At 43.3% G+C, this 17,099-nt stretch overlaps 1 protein-coding gene across 1 annotated transcript; it reads right to left on the reverse strand.

The window, feature by feature from the left end:
* Positions 1-2,134: 2,134 nt before the first annotated feature.
* On the reverse strand, positions 2,135-3,524 carry LOC130347213 (uncharacterized). The gene is made up of 2 exons (XM_056554636.1): positions 3,470-3,524; positions 2,135-2,863 (listed from the first exon to the last, which is right to left on the reverse strand). Exon 2 carries the CDS (start codon positions 2,861-2,863, stop codon positions 2,135-2,137), a length of 729 nt encoding a protein of 242 aa, XP_056410611.1. The 5' UTR covers positions 3,470-3,524.
* Between the last annotated feature and the right edge of the window lie 13,575 nt (positions 3,525-17,099).

Consider the following 17,099-nt stretch of genomic DNA (forward strand, 5'->3'; position numbering starts at 1 on the left):
GCTCCCACTCCCTGCACAATGACCTCTGTACAGCTCACAAAGTATGCCCACAACACTCTCCCATAGAAGTCAATAGGGAACGCCACATCTCCAATCCTCCCCTTCCTGCACAGAGCATGCCTATGATACTCTCCCTACTCTCCCATTAAAGTAAATAGGGGATGGTCACAGCTCCCCAGCTCCCACTCCCTGCACAATGACCTCTGCGCAGCTCACAAAGCATGTCCACAACACTCTCCCATAGAAGTCAATAGGAAATGCCACATCTCTAATCCTCCCCTTCCTGCACAGAGCATGCCTATTATACTCTCCCTACACTCCCATTAAAGTAAATAGGGGATGGTCACAGCTCCCCAGCTCCCACTCCCTGCACAATGATCTCTGCACAGATCACAAAGCATGCCCACAAAACTCTCCCATAGAAATCATTTGCTTCCCATACAGCTGCTGTAAAGCGTACCTCTAAGTGCTGTTAACACAGCAGAAACCTAGGTAGTATGGCTGAAAAATAAGGCCTTGTCCCAGTATCGGTCTGTAGTCAGTTAGAGAAGATCTCGGTGACACGTCCCTTTAAATCCACATCTATTGTCCAGTGATGAGGTAAGTTACAGTAAGTCTTTTGCTCCAGTTACTTCCAGATCCATATCCAGATTTCTGCTGTGATGTCTTATCCTCCAGAGCTGCGCTCACTATTATGGCACCTATCAGCTTAGCGGAGCTCCTATTGTGCGCTGGTTTCTGCTGCAATGCATTGTGGGTAAGTAGTTGTGGGAAAGCATAAAGTGAACCAGCAGCAGCTATAATGTATCTGTATAACGCAGTTCAGACCTGGACCCCATAACAGCAGCTACAATGTATCTGACGCATTTCAGACCTGGACCCCATAACAGCAGCTACAATGTATCAGACGCATTTCAGTCCTGGACCCCATAACAGCAGCTACAATGTATTTGTGTGAGGCAGTTCAGACCTGGATCCCATAACAGCAGCTACAATGTATCTGACGCATTTCAGACCTGGACCCCATAACAGCAGCTACAATGTAACTGACGCATTTCAGACCTGGACCCCATAACAGAAGGTACAATGTATCTGTATGATGCAGTTCAGACCTAGACCCCATAGCAGCAGCTACAATGTATCTGACGCATTTCACACCTGGACCCCATAACAGAAGGTACAATGTATCTGTATGATGCAGTTCAGACCTGGACCCCATAGCAGCAGCTACAATGTATCTGACGCATTTCAGACCTGGATCCCATAACAGCAGCTACAATGTATCTGACGCATTTCAGACCCGAGCCCCATAACAGCAGCTACAATGTATCTTACGCATTTCAGACCTGGACCCCATAACAGCAGCTACAATGTAACTGACGCATTTCAGACCTGGACCCCATAACAGAAGGTACAATGTATCTGTATGATGCAGTTCAGACCTGGACCCCATAGCAGCAGCTACAATGTATCTGACGCATTTCACACCTGGACCCCATAACAGAAGGTACAATGTATCTGTATGATGCAGTTCAGACCTGGACCCCATGGCAGCAGCTACAATGTATCTGACGCATTTCAGACCTGGATCCCATAACAGCAGCTACAATGTAAATGACGCATTTCAGACCTGGAACCCATAACAGAAGATACAATGTTATCTGATGCATTTCAGACCTGGACCCCATAACAGCAGCTACAATGTATCTGTATGACGCAGTTCAGACCTGGACCCCATCGCAGCAGTATGGTTGCCCCCTATGCATTAACCTGAGAGATGTGAAGCTGATATCAATCAAATATGTATGTGGTCTCCAAACTGTGGCCCTCCAGATGTTGCAAAACTACAACTCCCAGCATGCCCGGACAGCCAACGGCTGTCCGTGCATGCTGGGAGTTGTAGTTTTGCAACATCTGGAGGGCCACAGTTTGGAGACCACTGATATATGTGAATGTCTCTGTAGGGTCTCAGCTCTGGAGACCATGGGAGTCCCTCATCATTGATGGCTGATAACAGAGAACAATAACTACAGTTGATGTCCCAGTTGACCACGTTCTCGGTTCCTGTAATCTTTTTGGGGATTTCCAGCTCTTGGTCCCGGTGTCCCCTCCGTCCTCCGTCCATCATGGCGGCTCACACACCCTGCTCATGGCGAGCCCGACAATTGGCCAAGTAATGGCAGATGCTGTAGAGACCAAAGAGGACACAGGCCAGAACCAAGATGGTGGACAGCGAGACGAGGAGATAGAGGGACATGCGCTTCTCTGCACTGAACCGCACCAGACAGGTGAAGGGACCGGGGCAGAACATGGTGGAACATTCAATGGGGTCACCGGAAACCAAAGGAAGATGCCACCAAACCAGGATGTAGAGGAAGGTGACCTCCCCGATGAGGCGCAGGAGGATGCACAGCAGGTAGAGGAGCAACAGCGTCCTCTGGTGGTGGAAGTCCAGCACCAGATCCTTGTGGGCCAACTCTGAAGTCCACGCCCCCACCAGAGGCCCCTCCCCCTGCGCCGTCTTCTTCTTCCTCATCATCTCCTTGGTCAGGTTATGGCGGAGCTGAGAGGTGAAGAGCTCCATGAGGAGGACGGAGATCACGAAGAAGACGTAGGCGCTATTCCACAGGGAGACCACCGGCACGTTGAAGTGTTCGCTGAAACACGCTTTACGGCAGAACTCCGAGGTGCCGTTACCGCGGCAATCGAAGTCCAGGTCCAGCTTACCCCAAGGAAGCTCGGATACGTAGAGGGTGAGAAGGCGTACCACGGCGAATCCGAACCACATGGTCCTCCCGGAGTAATCGGTGGTAGCTTCCAGAGCGGTGCGGAGGATGGGGATGAGACCCGTGACCATCGCCATCTACAGGACACCAAAGGTTATAGGGACATTGAGATATAGAAAGGTGGTGTATCTAAACTCATCATGTGTGATACAGTCTGCTTAGCCTATGTATCTAGGCCTATGGTGATACTGTCTGCTGAACTTGTGTATCTAAGCTTATCACATGTGATCCTGTCTGCTGAGCTGCCGTAGCTAATCTTATGTGTGATACTTTCCATATCCAGGGCCGGCGCTACCATAAGGCAACTTAGGCAACGGAAAAATCTGAATCCCCAGCTGCTCGCAGGGGATACCTACCTAAGTATTGGGGGCTTCCCTAACTATCTAACTACTCGGGGCTGTCCTACCTGTGCTGGGGGCATCTACCAATTGGGGTGGGAGAGGGGCGCCGACCCTGTGTGTATCTAAGCTTACTTGATACTCTCTGCTGTGTCTATTCCCATTACGTATGATACAGTCTGCTGAGCTTTGTATCTAAACCTCTCATGTGATACAGTCTGCTGAGCCAGTTTACCTAAGCCTATCATGCATGCGATGATGTATCTAATCCTATCATGTGTGATACTGTCTGTTGATCCATCCCCCATCATGTACATCAGTAAATATTATAACAGAACTATTTACCTTTTATAATTCGGAAAGTTTTGATGTCTTAGCAGAAAGTTGGATGAGACTCTTTGTCCTCCAAATTAGATTGTCAGCTCTGCGGGTCGGTCCTCGTCCTGTACAGTGATCTGTAGGGTGTCCTTGGTTGGATGGAGTGTCAGCTCTGCGGGTCGGTCCTCGTCCTGTACAGTGATCTGTAGGGTGTCCTTGGATGGATGGAGTGTCAGCTATGAGGGTCGGTCCTCGTCCCGTACAGTGATCTGTAGGGTGTTCTTGGATGGATGGAGTGTCAGCTCTGAGGGTCGGTCCTCGTCCTGTACAGTGATCTGTAGGGTGTCCTTGGTTGGATGGAGTGTCAGCTCTGAGGGTCGGTCCTTGTCCTGTACAGTGATCTGTAGGGTGTTCTTGGATGGATGGAGTGTCAGCTCTGAGGGTCGGTCCTCGTCCTGTACAGTGATCTGTAGGGTGTCCTTGGTTGGATGGAGTGTCAGCTCTGCGGGTCGGTCCTTGTCCCGTACAGTGATCTGTAGGGTGTCCTTGGATGGATGGAGTGTCAGCTCTGCGGGTCAGTCCTCGTCCTGTACAGTGATCTGTAGGGTGTTCTTGGATGGATGGAGTGTCAGCTCTGAGGGTCGGTCCTCGTCCTGTACAGTGATCTGTAGGGTGTCCTTGGTTGGATGGAGTGTCAGCTCTGCGGGTCGGTCCTTGTCCTGTACAGTGATCTGTAGGGTGTTCTTGGATGGATGGAGTGTCAGCTCTGAGGGTCGGTCCTCGTCCTGTACAGTGATCTGTAGGGTGTCCTTGGTTGGATGGAGTGTCAGCTCTGCGGGTCGGTCCTCGTCCTGTACAGTGATCTGTAGGGTGTCCTTGGTTGGATGGAGTGTCAGCTCTGCGGGTCGGTCCTTGTCCTGTACAGTGATCTGTAGGGTGTCCTTGATGATGTGTTATCTCTCGGATGGATGAAGTGTCAGCTCTGCGGGTCAGTCCTCGTTGGGACCTTGATGTATGGGCGGGGGGGGGGGGGGGGGGGTATGAGGAGTTGGCTCGGGGCCGGCCTTCCTCAAATATCATAAATGCCGAAAATGCAGTTTTTCCAGTTCCTATAATGTATTAACCCCGTGTGATGGGAGGAGGGGGAGGAGCTGTCCTCACACCCACCTGTATCCGTCTACCTGTCCATCATCTCACATGTCACCCGTATCTGGTGTCAGGGTGTGTGGGTGACGTGTAGATACTCGCTCCGTCTCTTATGTCTCTCCATGATGTCTCTTATGTCTCTCCATGATGTCTCTTATGTCTCTCCATGATGTCTCCTATATCTCTCCATGATGTCTCCTATATCTCTCCATGATGTCTCTTATATCTCTCCATGATGTCTCCTATATCTCTCCATGATGTCTCTTATATCTCTCCATGATGTCTCTTATATTTCTCCTTGATGTCTCCTGTGTCTCTCCATGATGTCTCCTATATCTCTCCATGATGTCTCCTATATCTCTCCATGATGTCTCTTATGTCTCTCCATGATGTCTCCTATGTCTCTCCATGATGTCTCTTATATCTCTCCATGATGTCTCATATATCTCTCCATGATGTCTCTTATATCTCTCCATGATGTCTCCTGTGTCTCTCCATGATGTCTCCTATATCTCTCCATGATGTCTCCTATATCTCTCCATGATGTCTCCTATGTCTCTCCATGATGTCTCTTATATCTCTCCATGATGTCTCCTATATCTCTCCATGATGTCTCCTATATCTCTCCATGATGTCTCCTATATCTCTCCATGATGTCTCCTATATCTCTCCATGATGTCTCCTGTGTCTCTCCATGATGTCTCCTATATCTCTCCATGATGTCTCCTATATCTCTCCATGATGTCTCCTATGTCTCTCCATGATGTCTCTTATATCTCTCCATGATGTCTCTTATATCTCTCCATGATGTCTCCTATATCTCTCCATGATGTCTCCTATGTCTCTCCATGATGTCTCTTATATCTCTCCATGATGTCTCCTATGTCTCTCCATGATGTCTCTTATATCTCTCCATGATGTCTCATATATCTCTCCATGATGTCTCTTATGTCTCTCCATGATGTCTCCTATATCTCTCCATGATGTCTCTTATATCTCTCCATGATGTCTCCTTTGTCTCTCCATGATGTCTCCTATATCTCTCCTTGATGTCTCCTGTGTCTCTCCATGATGTCTCCTATATCTCTCCATGATGTCTCTTATGTCTCTCCATGATGTCTCCTATGTCTCTCCATGATGTCTCTTATATCTCTCCATGATGTCTCATATATCTCTCCATGATGTCTCTTATGTCTCTCCCTGATGTCTCCTGTGTCTCTCCATGATGTCTCCTATATCTCTCCATTATGTCTCTTATGTCTCTCCATGATGTCTCCTATATCTCTCCATGATGTCTCTTATATCTCTCCATGATGTCTCTTATGTCTCTCCATGATGTCTCCTATATCTCTCCATGATGTCTCTTATATCTCTCCATGATGTCTCCTATATCTCTCCATGATGTCTCCTATATCTCTCCATGATGTCTCCTATATCTCTCCATGATGTCTCTTATGTCTCTCCATGATGTCTCCTATGTCTCTCCATGATGTCTCCTATATCTCTCCATGATGTCTCCTATATCTCTCTATGATGTCTCCTATATCTCTCCATGATGTCTCTTATATCTTTCCATGATGTCTCCTATATCTCTCCATGATGTCTCCTATGTCTCTCCATGATGTCTCCTATATCTCTCCATGATGTCTCTTATATCTCTCCATGATGTCTCCTGTCTCTCCATGATGTCTCTTATATCTCTCCATGATGTCTCCTTTGTCTCTCCATGATGTCTCCTATCTCTCTCCATGATGTCTCCTATATCTCTCCATGATGTCTCCTTTGTCTCTCCATGATGTCTCCTATATCTCTCCATGATGTCTCCTATATCTCTCCATGATGTCTCTTATATCTCTCCATGATGTCTCCTATGTCTCTCCATGATGTCTCTTATATCTCTCCATGATGTCTCTTATATCTCTCCATGATGTCTCCTATATCTCTCCATGATGTCCCCTATATCTCTCCATGATGTCTCCTATATCTCTCCATGATGTCTCCTATATCTCTCCATGATGTCTCTTATATCTCTCCATGATGTCTCTTATATCTCTCCATGATGTCTCCTATATCTCTCTATGATGTCTCCTATATCTCTCAATGATGTCTCTTATATCTCTCTATGATGTCTCCTATATCTCTCCATGATGTCTCCTATATCTCTCCATGATGTCTCCTATATCTCTCCCTGATGTCTCCTATATCTCTCCATGATGTCTCCTATATCTCTCCATGATGTCTCTTATATCTCTCCATTAGGTCTCCTATATCTCTCCATGATGTCTCCTGTCTCTCCATGATGTCTCCTATATCTCTCCATGATGTCTCTTATATCTCTCCATGATGTCTCCTATATCTCTCCATTAGGTCTCCTATATCTCTCCATGATGTCTCCTAAATCTCTCCATGATGTCTCCTGTCTCTCCATGATGTCTCCTATATCTCTCCATGATGTCTCTTATATCTCTCCATGATGTCTCCTATATCTCTCCATTAGGTCTCCTATATCTCTCCATGATGTCTCCTAAATCTCTCCATGATGTCTCCTATATCTCTCAATGATGTCTCTTATATCTCTCGATGAGGTCTCCTATATCTCTCCTTGATGTCTCCTATGTGGCGCCTGGGTGGTGCAGGTAATAGTGTAGGGTACGTGACGCCAGGATGCGGTTTCCTTAGAGTAATGGTCCTACCGCCAACCATCCCACAAACAGTAGGGATAAATAACGAAATGTCCACAGCAGATATTGATGAAAACCGGAATAAACTTTACTGCATATTTTATGCATTTGCAGATAACAGAACAGTCTTTGTATAGGGGACCGTAGTTCAGGTTCCTCACAGGTTTGCTAGGACTTCTGAGTGTAATGAGCTTTGGTTTGGTAGCCGCTGTGCTACTGCCTAGAAGATAATTCAGTTGCAGCAGTCACACAGGATTTTAGTAGATTTGAGCTGGATGACTGACAGTTTAGTGGCTGCGGAAGATAAGGCTTCAGGCCTAGCTTGGATTGATGATGAGATATGAGATGTGTTTTCTTTAAGTGCCAGGAACAAGAGAGAGAATTTAGTGGCAGCAGCCCCTTATATATTAAGGGGGTGGAACAAAGCTCATTGGATAGCCAAACCTGTCAGTCCTGACCCATGAAACTCTGGGTATATCACATGACCCAAAGGTCCTTAAGCCATAGCATAACATAAATCAAAGGCATGTGACCTCTAAGGTCCTATACAGAGGTGTCCTAGATTAATTAAATATATACATTAAATATTACCATAGTAAGAGGCCACTAGGGGTTAGCCCTTCAGGAGAGCACATTAGCATGGAGGCACTCTGGCTGAGAGAACTCCAGACAAAGGGACAGGACCAAGTCCTGTACCAGGACACCACAAACCCCCTTACTTAAAATAAGTCGTCCTCAACGAAGATCTCCAAAGACAGAGGGACGAAATGATAAAGTGCAACACAGTCCTGGGCATAATTAAGAATGTCCTTAATCAGGCTGTAGATGAATAACAACAAAGAGTGCTTGTGCATATTAGAATGTCCATACAAGCCCCAAAACTGATATACAACAGAAGTGATGGAGAGTAGATCAGGATGGTATGGATTTAGCTATATATCCTTTTAGTATTTCTCCATTTGACTTTATTATGCACCCATTGACTATGCAGGAAATTTAATACCGAATTACATTTGACTGATATTTTTTTTTTCTTGACTGACAAATAGACTTATATAGGACTAGAAGTATGTATAATGACTTTGATTTTTCTAATAATCTCACTTACTATTTTGTTCTATACCGCATTTTCATTATACCACATATTTATTACCTAAGTTATACACTTGTTTCGGATTGGATTGCCTGAGGCTTTCTGACCAATGCCTTAGCTACTAGGGTCTATTGGTTATACACTCTTACCCCTAGAACTCTGTCTAGATAACACTTACATACTGTTACCTTTCTGGATACGTGCATTTTAGTGAGCTACAGGAGCATCTTTTGGCCAGGAAGAGCATCCTAAACACTTAAAGGACAAAAGAACACATGTTAGTGTGTAAACGGTGGTATGGAACTGGAATATAGCATGTTACAGTCCCTAAGAAATATTTATTTTGTTTTTGTGAGATATATTTGGGAATTATGTGTACTGAACTTTATTGGAAGATACAACAATGAGTTATGAGATGTACTATGTGTATATTGGATTAAGTCAGTCTTGATATCTGAGAGTTTCCCTGTGGGCGCTAGTGAGAGGTAGCAGTAATGTTACTCCCAGAGGAGATGGGAGGGTACCTTAAAGTAACAACTATAACACCTGCAAGAAAATATGCATATGGTGCAAAGGAGTTGATACTTATGTACAATAACACCATACACAGTGTTGACATTTTAGTTATTAACACACTGAGGTTACATCATAGCAGCACAACATAAAGATGTTTCAGGTACTTTTCACCTGATAGGAAGGTGTACACTCTTGCACACAAAAGATATTACTAGATTAAACAGACACACAAGGATCAACAGTCCACCTGTGTTATGAGTCCATATTTTAACACGGCTGCTACCAAGGCCGGGCACACACTTACACGAATCTCCCGGAACCAGGAGTCTCTCGGCCAAGGGGCCGAGCAAAAGCTTAAGTGGTTGCATTGCTGAACCAGAAACTTTCATGGCACAGTCCTGCCAGGCACTTTTCTTTAACAGGTTACAAACAGCATAGTCTGTTGGAAAAACAAAGGTACTGGGTACCAGAGAGTTAATGACAAGCAAAACAGCAGCTCAAAAAGACTTTATAAGGGATTTCTTCTGTATCTCCACCCTCGCCTGTCAGGATTCTTTCTCCTCTCAGACATATAATGAGGAGAGCGAGGTGGGGCCTCTCTGAGGATGAATTGCAGTGTCCCATGAAACATTAGTGAGGGTTGATTGGGACACAGACGGATTCACACTCACTACAAAATGAATGGCCGCTGCTGAGGCCACTGGAACCACGGTTGGTGCTGGTTGATCCAGCCTCACCTCCTTAAATGGAGTAGGCCGCGGCACTTCTGTGGTTGGTGCCCGTTGGTCAGGCCAAACCTCCGGGCGTGGAGTAGGCCCTGGGCACATTCTCCATTGTGGAGACATCAGACATCAGAATAGGACCTTGGCAGATGCTTGGGGTCCATGATGGGGGTTCTGAATCCCTCTTCTTCCTTGGCATTGCTGGGCCACCTCATCGGCCGGATATCATGTGGGTCTGCCTCCCAGTCGTCCGAGGGAACAAAGCTCATTGGATAGCCAAACCTGTCAGTCCTGACCCATGGAACTCTGGGTATATCACATGACTCAAAGGTCCTTAAGCCATAGCATAACATAAATCAAAGGCACGTGACCTCTAAGGTCCTATACAGAGGTGTCCTAGATTAATTACATATATAAATATATACATTAAATATCAACATATTAAGAGGTGACTAGGGGTTAGCCCTTCAGGAGAGCACATTAGCATGGAGGGACTCTGGCTGAGGGGACTCCAGACAAAGGGACAGGACATGTCCTCTACCGGGACACCACACCTATATCTCTCCATGATGTCTCTTATGTCTCTCCATGATGTCTCTTATGTCTCTCTATGATGTCTCTTATGTCTTTCCATGATGTCTCTTATGTCTCTCCATGATGTCTCTTATGTCTCTCTATGATGTCTCTTATGTCTTTCCATGATGTCTCTTATGTCTCTCCATGATGTCTCTTATATCTCTACATGATGTCTCTTATGTCTTTCCATGATGTCTCTTATGTCTCTCCATGATGTCTCTTATATCTCTCCATGATGTCTCCTATCTCTCTCCATGATGTCTCCTATATCTCTCCATGATGTCTCCTATATCTCTCCATGATGTCTCTTATATCTCTCCATGATGTCTCTTATATCTCTCCATGATGTCTCTTATATCTCTCCATGATGTCTCCTATGTCTCTCCATGATGTCTCTTATGTCTCTCCATGATGTCTCCTATATCTCTCCATGATGTCTCTTATATCTCTCCATGATGTCTCCTATATCTATCCATGATGTCTCTTATATCTCTCCATGATGTCTCCTATATCTCTCCATGATGTCTCCTATATCTCTCCATGATGTCTCTTATGTCTCTCCATGATGTCTCTTATGTCTCTCTATGATGTCTCTCCACGATGTCTCTTATGTCTCTCTATGATGTCTCTTATGTCTCTCTATGATGTCTCTTATGTCTCTCCATGATGTCTCGTATGTCTCTCTATGATGTCTCTCCATGATGTCTCTTATGTCTCTCCATGATGTCTCGTATGTCTCTCTATGATGTCTCTCCATGATGTCTCTTATGTCTCTCCATGATGTCTCTTATGTCTCTCTATGATGTCTCTCCATGATGTCTCTTATGTCTCTCCATGATGTCTCCTATATCTCTCCATGATGTCTCCTATATCTCTCCATGATGTCTCTCCATGATGTCTCTTATGTCTCTCCATGGTGTCTCTTATGTCTCTCTATGATGTCTCTCCATGATGTCTCTTATGTCTCTCTATGATGTCTCTCCATAATGTCTCTTATGTCTCTCTATGATGTCTCTCTATGATGTCTCTTATGTCTCTCCATGATGTCTCTTATGTCTCTCCATGATGTCTCTTATGTCTCTCTATGATGTCTCTCCATGATGTCTCTTATGTCTCTCTATGATGTCTCTTATGTCTCTCCATGATGTCTCTTATGTCTCTCTATGATGTCTCTCCATGATGTCTCTTATGTCTCTCTATGATGTCTCCTAAGTCTCTCCATGATGTATCCTATATCTCTCCATGATGTCTCTTATATCTCTCCATGATGTCTCTTATGTCTCTCTATGATGTCTCTCCATGATGTCTCTTATGTCTTTCTATGATGTCTCTCCATGATGTCTCTTATGTCTCTCTATGATGTCTCTCCATGATGTCTCTTATGTCTCTCCATGATGTCTCCTATATCTCTTATGTCTCTCCATGATGTCTCCTATATCTCTCCATGATGTCTCCTATATCTCTCCATGATGTCTCTTATATCTCTCCATGATGTCTCTTATATCTCTCCATGATGTCTCTTATGTCTCTCCATGATGTCTCCTATATCTCTTATGTCTCTCCATGATGTCTCCTATATCTCTCCATGATGTCTCCTATGTCTCTCCATGATGTCTCTTATATCTCTCCATGATGTCTCCTATATCTCTCCATGATGTCTCTTATATCTCTCCATGATGTCTCCTATATCTCTCCATGATGTCTCCAAATCTCTCCATGATGTCTCCTATATCTCTCCATGATGTCTCTTATGTCTCTCTATGATGTCTCTCCATGATGTCTCTTATGTCTCTCTATGATGTCTCTCCATGATGTCTCTTATGTCTCTCCATGATGTCTCTTATGTCTCTCCATGATGTCTCTTATGTCTCTCTATGATGTCTCTCCATGATGTCTCTTATGTCTCTCCATGATGTCTCCTATATCTCTCCATGATGTCTCCTATATCTCTCCATGATGTCTCTCCATGATGTCTCTTATGTCTCTCTATGATGTCTCTCCATGAAGTCTCTTATGTCTCTCCATGATGTCTCTTATGTCTCTCTATGATGTCTCTCCATGATGTTTCTTATGTCTCTCTATGATGTCTCTCTATGATGTCTCTTATGTCTCTCCATGATGTCTCCTATATCTCTCCATGATGTCTCTTATGTCTCTCTATGATGTCTCTCCATGATGTCTCTTATGTCTCTCTATGATGTCTCTCTATGATGTCTCTTATGTCTCTCTATGATGTCTCTCTATGATGTCTCTTATGTCTCTCCATGATGTCTCTTATGTCTCTCCATGATGTCTCTTATGTCTCTCTATGATGTCTCTCCATGATGTCTCTTATGTCTCTCTATGATGTCTCTCTATGATGTCTCCTATGTCTCTCCATGATGTATCCTATATCTCTCCATGATGTCTCTTATATCTCTCCAAGATGTCTCTTATATCTCTCCATCATGTCTCTTATGTCTCTCTATGATGTCTCTCCATGATGTCTCTTATGTCTCTCCATGATGTCTCCTATATCTCTCCATGATGTCTCCTATATCTCTCCATGATGTCTCTCCATGATGTCTCTTATGTCTCTCCATGGTGTCTCTTATGTCTCTCTATGATGTCTCTCCATGATGTCTCTTATGTCTCTCTATGATGTCTCTCCATAATGTCTCTTATGTCTCTCTATGATGTCTCTCTATGATGTCTCTTATGTCTCTCCATGATGTCTCTTATGTCTCTCCATGATGTCTCTTATGTCTCTCTATGATGTCTCTCCATGATGTCTCTTATGTCTCTCTATGATGTCTCTTATGTCTCTCCATGATGTCTCTTATGTCTCTCTATGATGTCTCTCCATGATGTCTCTTATGTCTCTCTATGTTGTCTCCTAAGTCTCTCCATGATGTATCCTATATCTCTCCATGATGTCTCTTATATCTCTCCATGATGTCTCTTATGTCTCTCTATGATGTCTCTCCATGATGTCTCTTATGTCTTTCTATGATGTCTCTCCATGATGTCTCTTATGTCTCTCTATGATGTCTCTCCATGATGTCTCTTATGTCTCTCCATGATGTCTCCTATATCTCTTATGTCTCTCCATGATGTCTCCTATATCTCTCCATGATGTCTCCTATATCTCTCCATGATGTCTCTTATATCTCTCCATGATGTCTCTTATATCTCTCCATGATGTCTCTTATGTCTCTCCATGATGTCTCCTATATCTCTTATGTCTCTCCATGATGTCTCCTATATCTCTCCATGATGTCTCCTATGTCTCTCCATGATGTCTCTTATATCTCTCCATGATGTCTCCTATATCTCTCCATGATGTCTCTTATATCTCTCCATGATGTCTCCTATATCTCTCCATGATGTCTCCAAATCTCTCCATGATGTCTCCTATATCTCTCCATGATGTCTCTTATGTCTCTCTATGATGTCTCTCCATGATGTCTCTTATGTCTCTCTATGATGTCTCTCCATGATGTCTCTTATGTCTCTCCATGATGTCTCTTATGTCTCTCCATGATGTCTCTTATGTCTCTCTATGATGTCTCTCCATGATGTCTCTTATGTCTCTCCATGATGTCTCCTATATCTCTCCATGATGTCTCCTATATCTCTCCATGATGTCTCTCCATGATGTCTCTTATGTCTCTCTATGATGTCTCTCCATGAAGTCTCTTATGTCTCTCCATGATGTCTCTTATGTCTCTCTATGATGTCTCTCCATGATGTTTCTTATGTCTCTCTATGATGTCTCTCTATGATGTCTCTTATGTCTCTCCATGATGTCTCCTATATCTCTCCATGATGTCTCTTATGTCTCTCTATGATGTCTCTCCATGATGTCTCTTATGTCTCTCTATGATGTCTCTCTATGATGTCTCTTATGTCTCTCTATGATGTCTCTCTATGATGTCTCTTATGTCTCTCCATGATGTCTCTTATGTCTCTCCATGATGTCTCTTATGTCTCTCTATGATGTCTCTCCATGATGTCTCTTATGTCTCTCTATGATGTCTCTCCATGAAGTCTCTTATGTCTCTCCATGATGTCTCTTATGTCTCTCTATGATGTCTCTCCATGATGTTTCTTATGTCTCTCTATGATGTCTCTCTATGATGTCTCTTATGTCTCTCCATGATGTCTCCTATATCTCTCCATGATGTCTCTTATGTCTCTCTATGATGTCTCTCCATGATGTCTCTTATGTCTCTCTATGATGTCTCTCTATGATGTCTCTTATGTCTCTCTATGATGTCTCTCTATGATGTCTCTTATGTCTCTCCATGATGTCTCTTATGTCTCTCCATGATGTCTCTTATGTCTCTCTATGATGTCTCTCCATGATGTCTCTTATGTCTCTCTATGATGTCTCTCTATGATGTCTCCTATATCTCTCCATGATGTCTCTTATATCTCTCCATGATGTCTCTTATGTCTCTCTATGATGTCTCTCTATGATGTCTCTTATATCTCTCCATGATGTCTCTTATGTCTCTCTATGATGTCTCTCTATGATGTCTCTTATGTCTCTCTATGATGTCTCTCCATGATGTCTCTTATGTCTCTCCATGATGTCTCTCTATGATGTCTCTTATGTCTCTCTATGATGTCTCTCCATGATGCCTCCTAAGTCTCTCCATGATGTATCCTATATCTCTCCAAGATGTCTCTTATATCTCTCCATCATGTCTCTTATGTCTCTCTATGATGTCTCTCCATGATGTCTCTTATGTCTTTCTATGATGTCTCTCGATGATGTCTCTTATGTCTTTCTATGATGTCTCTCCATGATGTCTCTTATGTCTCTCTATGATGTCTCTCCATGATGTCTCTTATGTCTCTCTATGATGTCTCTTATGTCTCTCTATGATGTCTCTCCATGATGTCTCTTATGTCTCTCTATGATGTCTCTTATGTCTCTCCATGATGTCTCTTATGTCTCTCTATGATGTCTCTTATGTCTCTCTATGATGTCTCTTATGTCTCTCCATGATGTCTCCTATATCTCTCCATGATGTCTCTTATGTCTCTCTATGATGTCTCTTATGTCGCTCTATGATGTCTCTTATGTCTCTCCATGATGTCTCTCTATGATGTCTCTCCATGATGTCTCTTATGTCGCTCTATGATGTCTCTCCATGATGTCTCTTATGTCTCTCTATGATGTCTCTCCATGATGTCTCTTATGTCTCTCTATGATGTCTTTTATGTCTCTCTATGATGTCTCTCTATGATGTCTCTTATGTCTCTCTATGATGTCTCTTATGTCTCTCTATGATGTCTCTTATGTCTCTCCATGATGTCTCTTATGTCTCTCGATGATGTCTCTTATGTCTCTCTATGATGTCTCTCTATGATGTCTCTTATGTCTCTCTATGATGTCTCTTATGTCTCTATGATGTCTCTTATGTCTCTCCATGATGTCTCTCTATGATGTCTCTCCATGATGTCTCTTATGTCTCTCTATGATGTCTCTTATGTCTCTCTATGATGTCTCTCTATGATGTCTCTTATGTCTCTCTATGATGTCTCTTATGTCTCTCTATGATGTCTCTCTATGATGTCTCTTATGTCTCTCTATCATGTCTCTCTATGATGTCTCTTATGTCTCTCTATGATGTCTCTTATGTCTCTCTATGATGTCTCTCTATGATGTCTCTTATGTCTCTCTATGATGTCTCTTATGTCTCTCTATGATGTCTCTCTATGATGTCTCTTATGTCGCTCTATGATGTCTCTCCAAAATGTCTCTTATGTCTCTCTATGATGTCTCTTATGTCTCTCCATGATGTCTCTTATGTCTCTCTATGATGTCTCTCTATGATGTCTCTTATGTCTCTCTATGATGTCTCTTATGTCTCTCCATGATGTCTCTTATGTCTCTCTATGATGTCTCTCCATGATGTCTCTTATGTCTCTCCATGATGTCTCTTATGTCTCTCTATGATGTCTCTTATGTCTCTCTATGATGTCTCTTATGTTGCTCTATGATGTCTCTCCATGATGTCTCTTATGTCGCTCTATGATGTCTCTCCATGATGTCTCTTATGTCTCTCTATGATGTCTCTTTATGATGTCTCTCTATGATGTCTCTTATGTCTCTCTATGATGTCTCTTATGTCTCTCTATGATGTCTCTTATGTCTCTCCATGATGTCTCTTATGTCTCTCTATGATGTCTCTCCATGATGTCTCTTATGTCTCTCCATGATGTCTCTTATGTCTCTCTATGATGTCTCTTATGTCTCTCTATGATGTCTCTTATGTCGCTCTATGATGTCTCTCCATGATGTCTCTTATGTCTCTCTATGATGTCTCTCCATGATCTCTCTTATGTCTCTCTATGATGTCTCTTTATGATGTCTCTCTATGATGTCTCTTATGTCTCTCTATGATGTCTCTTATGTCGCTCTATGATGTCTCTTATGTCTCTCTATGATGTCTCTCTATGATGTCTCTCTATGATGTCTCTCTATGATGTCTCTTATGTCTCTCTATGATGTCTCTTATGTCGCTCCATGATGTCTCTTATGTCTCTCCATGATGTCTCTCCATGATGTCTCTCTATGATGTCTCTTATGTCTCTCTATGATGTCTCTTTATGATGTCTCTCTATGATGTCTCTTATGTCTCTCCATGATGTCTCTCTATGATGTCTCTCTATGATGTCTCTTATGCCTCTCTATGATGTCTCTTATGTCTCTCTATGATGTCTCTTTATGATGTCTCTCTATGATGTCTCTCCATGATGTCTCTCTATGATGTCTCTCTATGATGTCTCTCTATGATGTCTCTTATGCCTCTCTATGATGTCTCTTATGTCTCTCCATGATGTCTCTCTATGATGTCTCTCTATGATGTCTCTTATGCCTCTCTATGATGTCTCTTATATCTCTCTATGATGTCTCTTTATGATGTCTC

Source organism: Hyla sarda, unplaced genomic scaffold (genome assembly GCF_029499605.1).
Source record: "Hyla sarda isolate aHylSar1 unplaced genomic scaffold, aHylSar1.hap1 scaffold_815, whole genome shotgun sequence".
NCBI classification, from domain to species: Eukaryota; Metazoa; Chordata; class Amphibia; order Anura; family Hylidae; genus Hyla; species Hyla sarda.

Coding starts and splice junctions, on each gene's coding strand:
- LOC130347213 (XM_056554636.1), bottom strand. CDS start 2,863: ATGGCGATGGTCACGGGTCTCATCCCCATCCTCCGCACCGCTCTGGAA.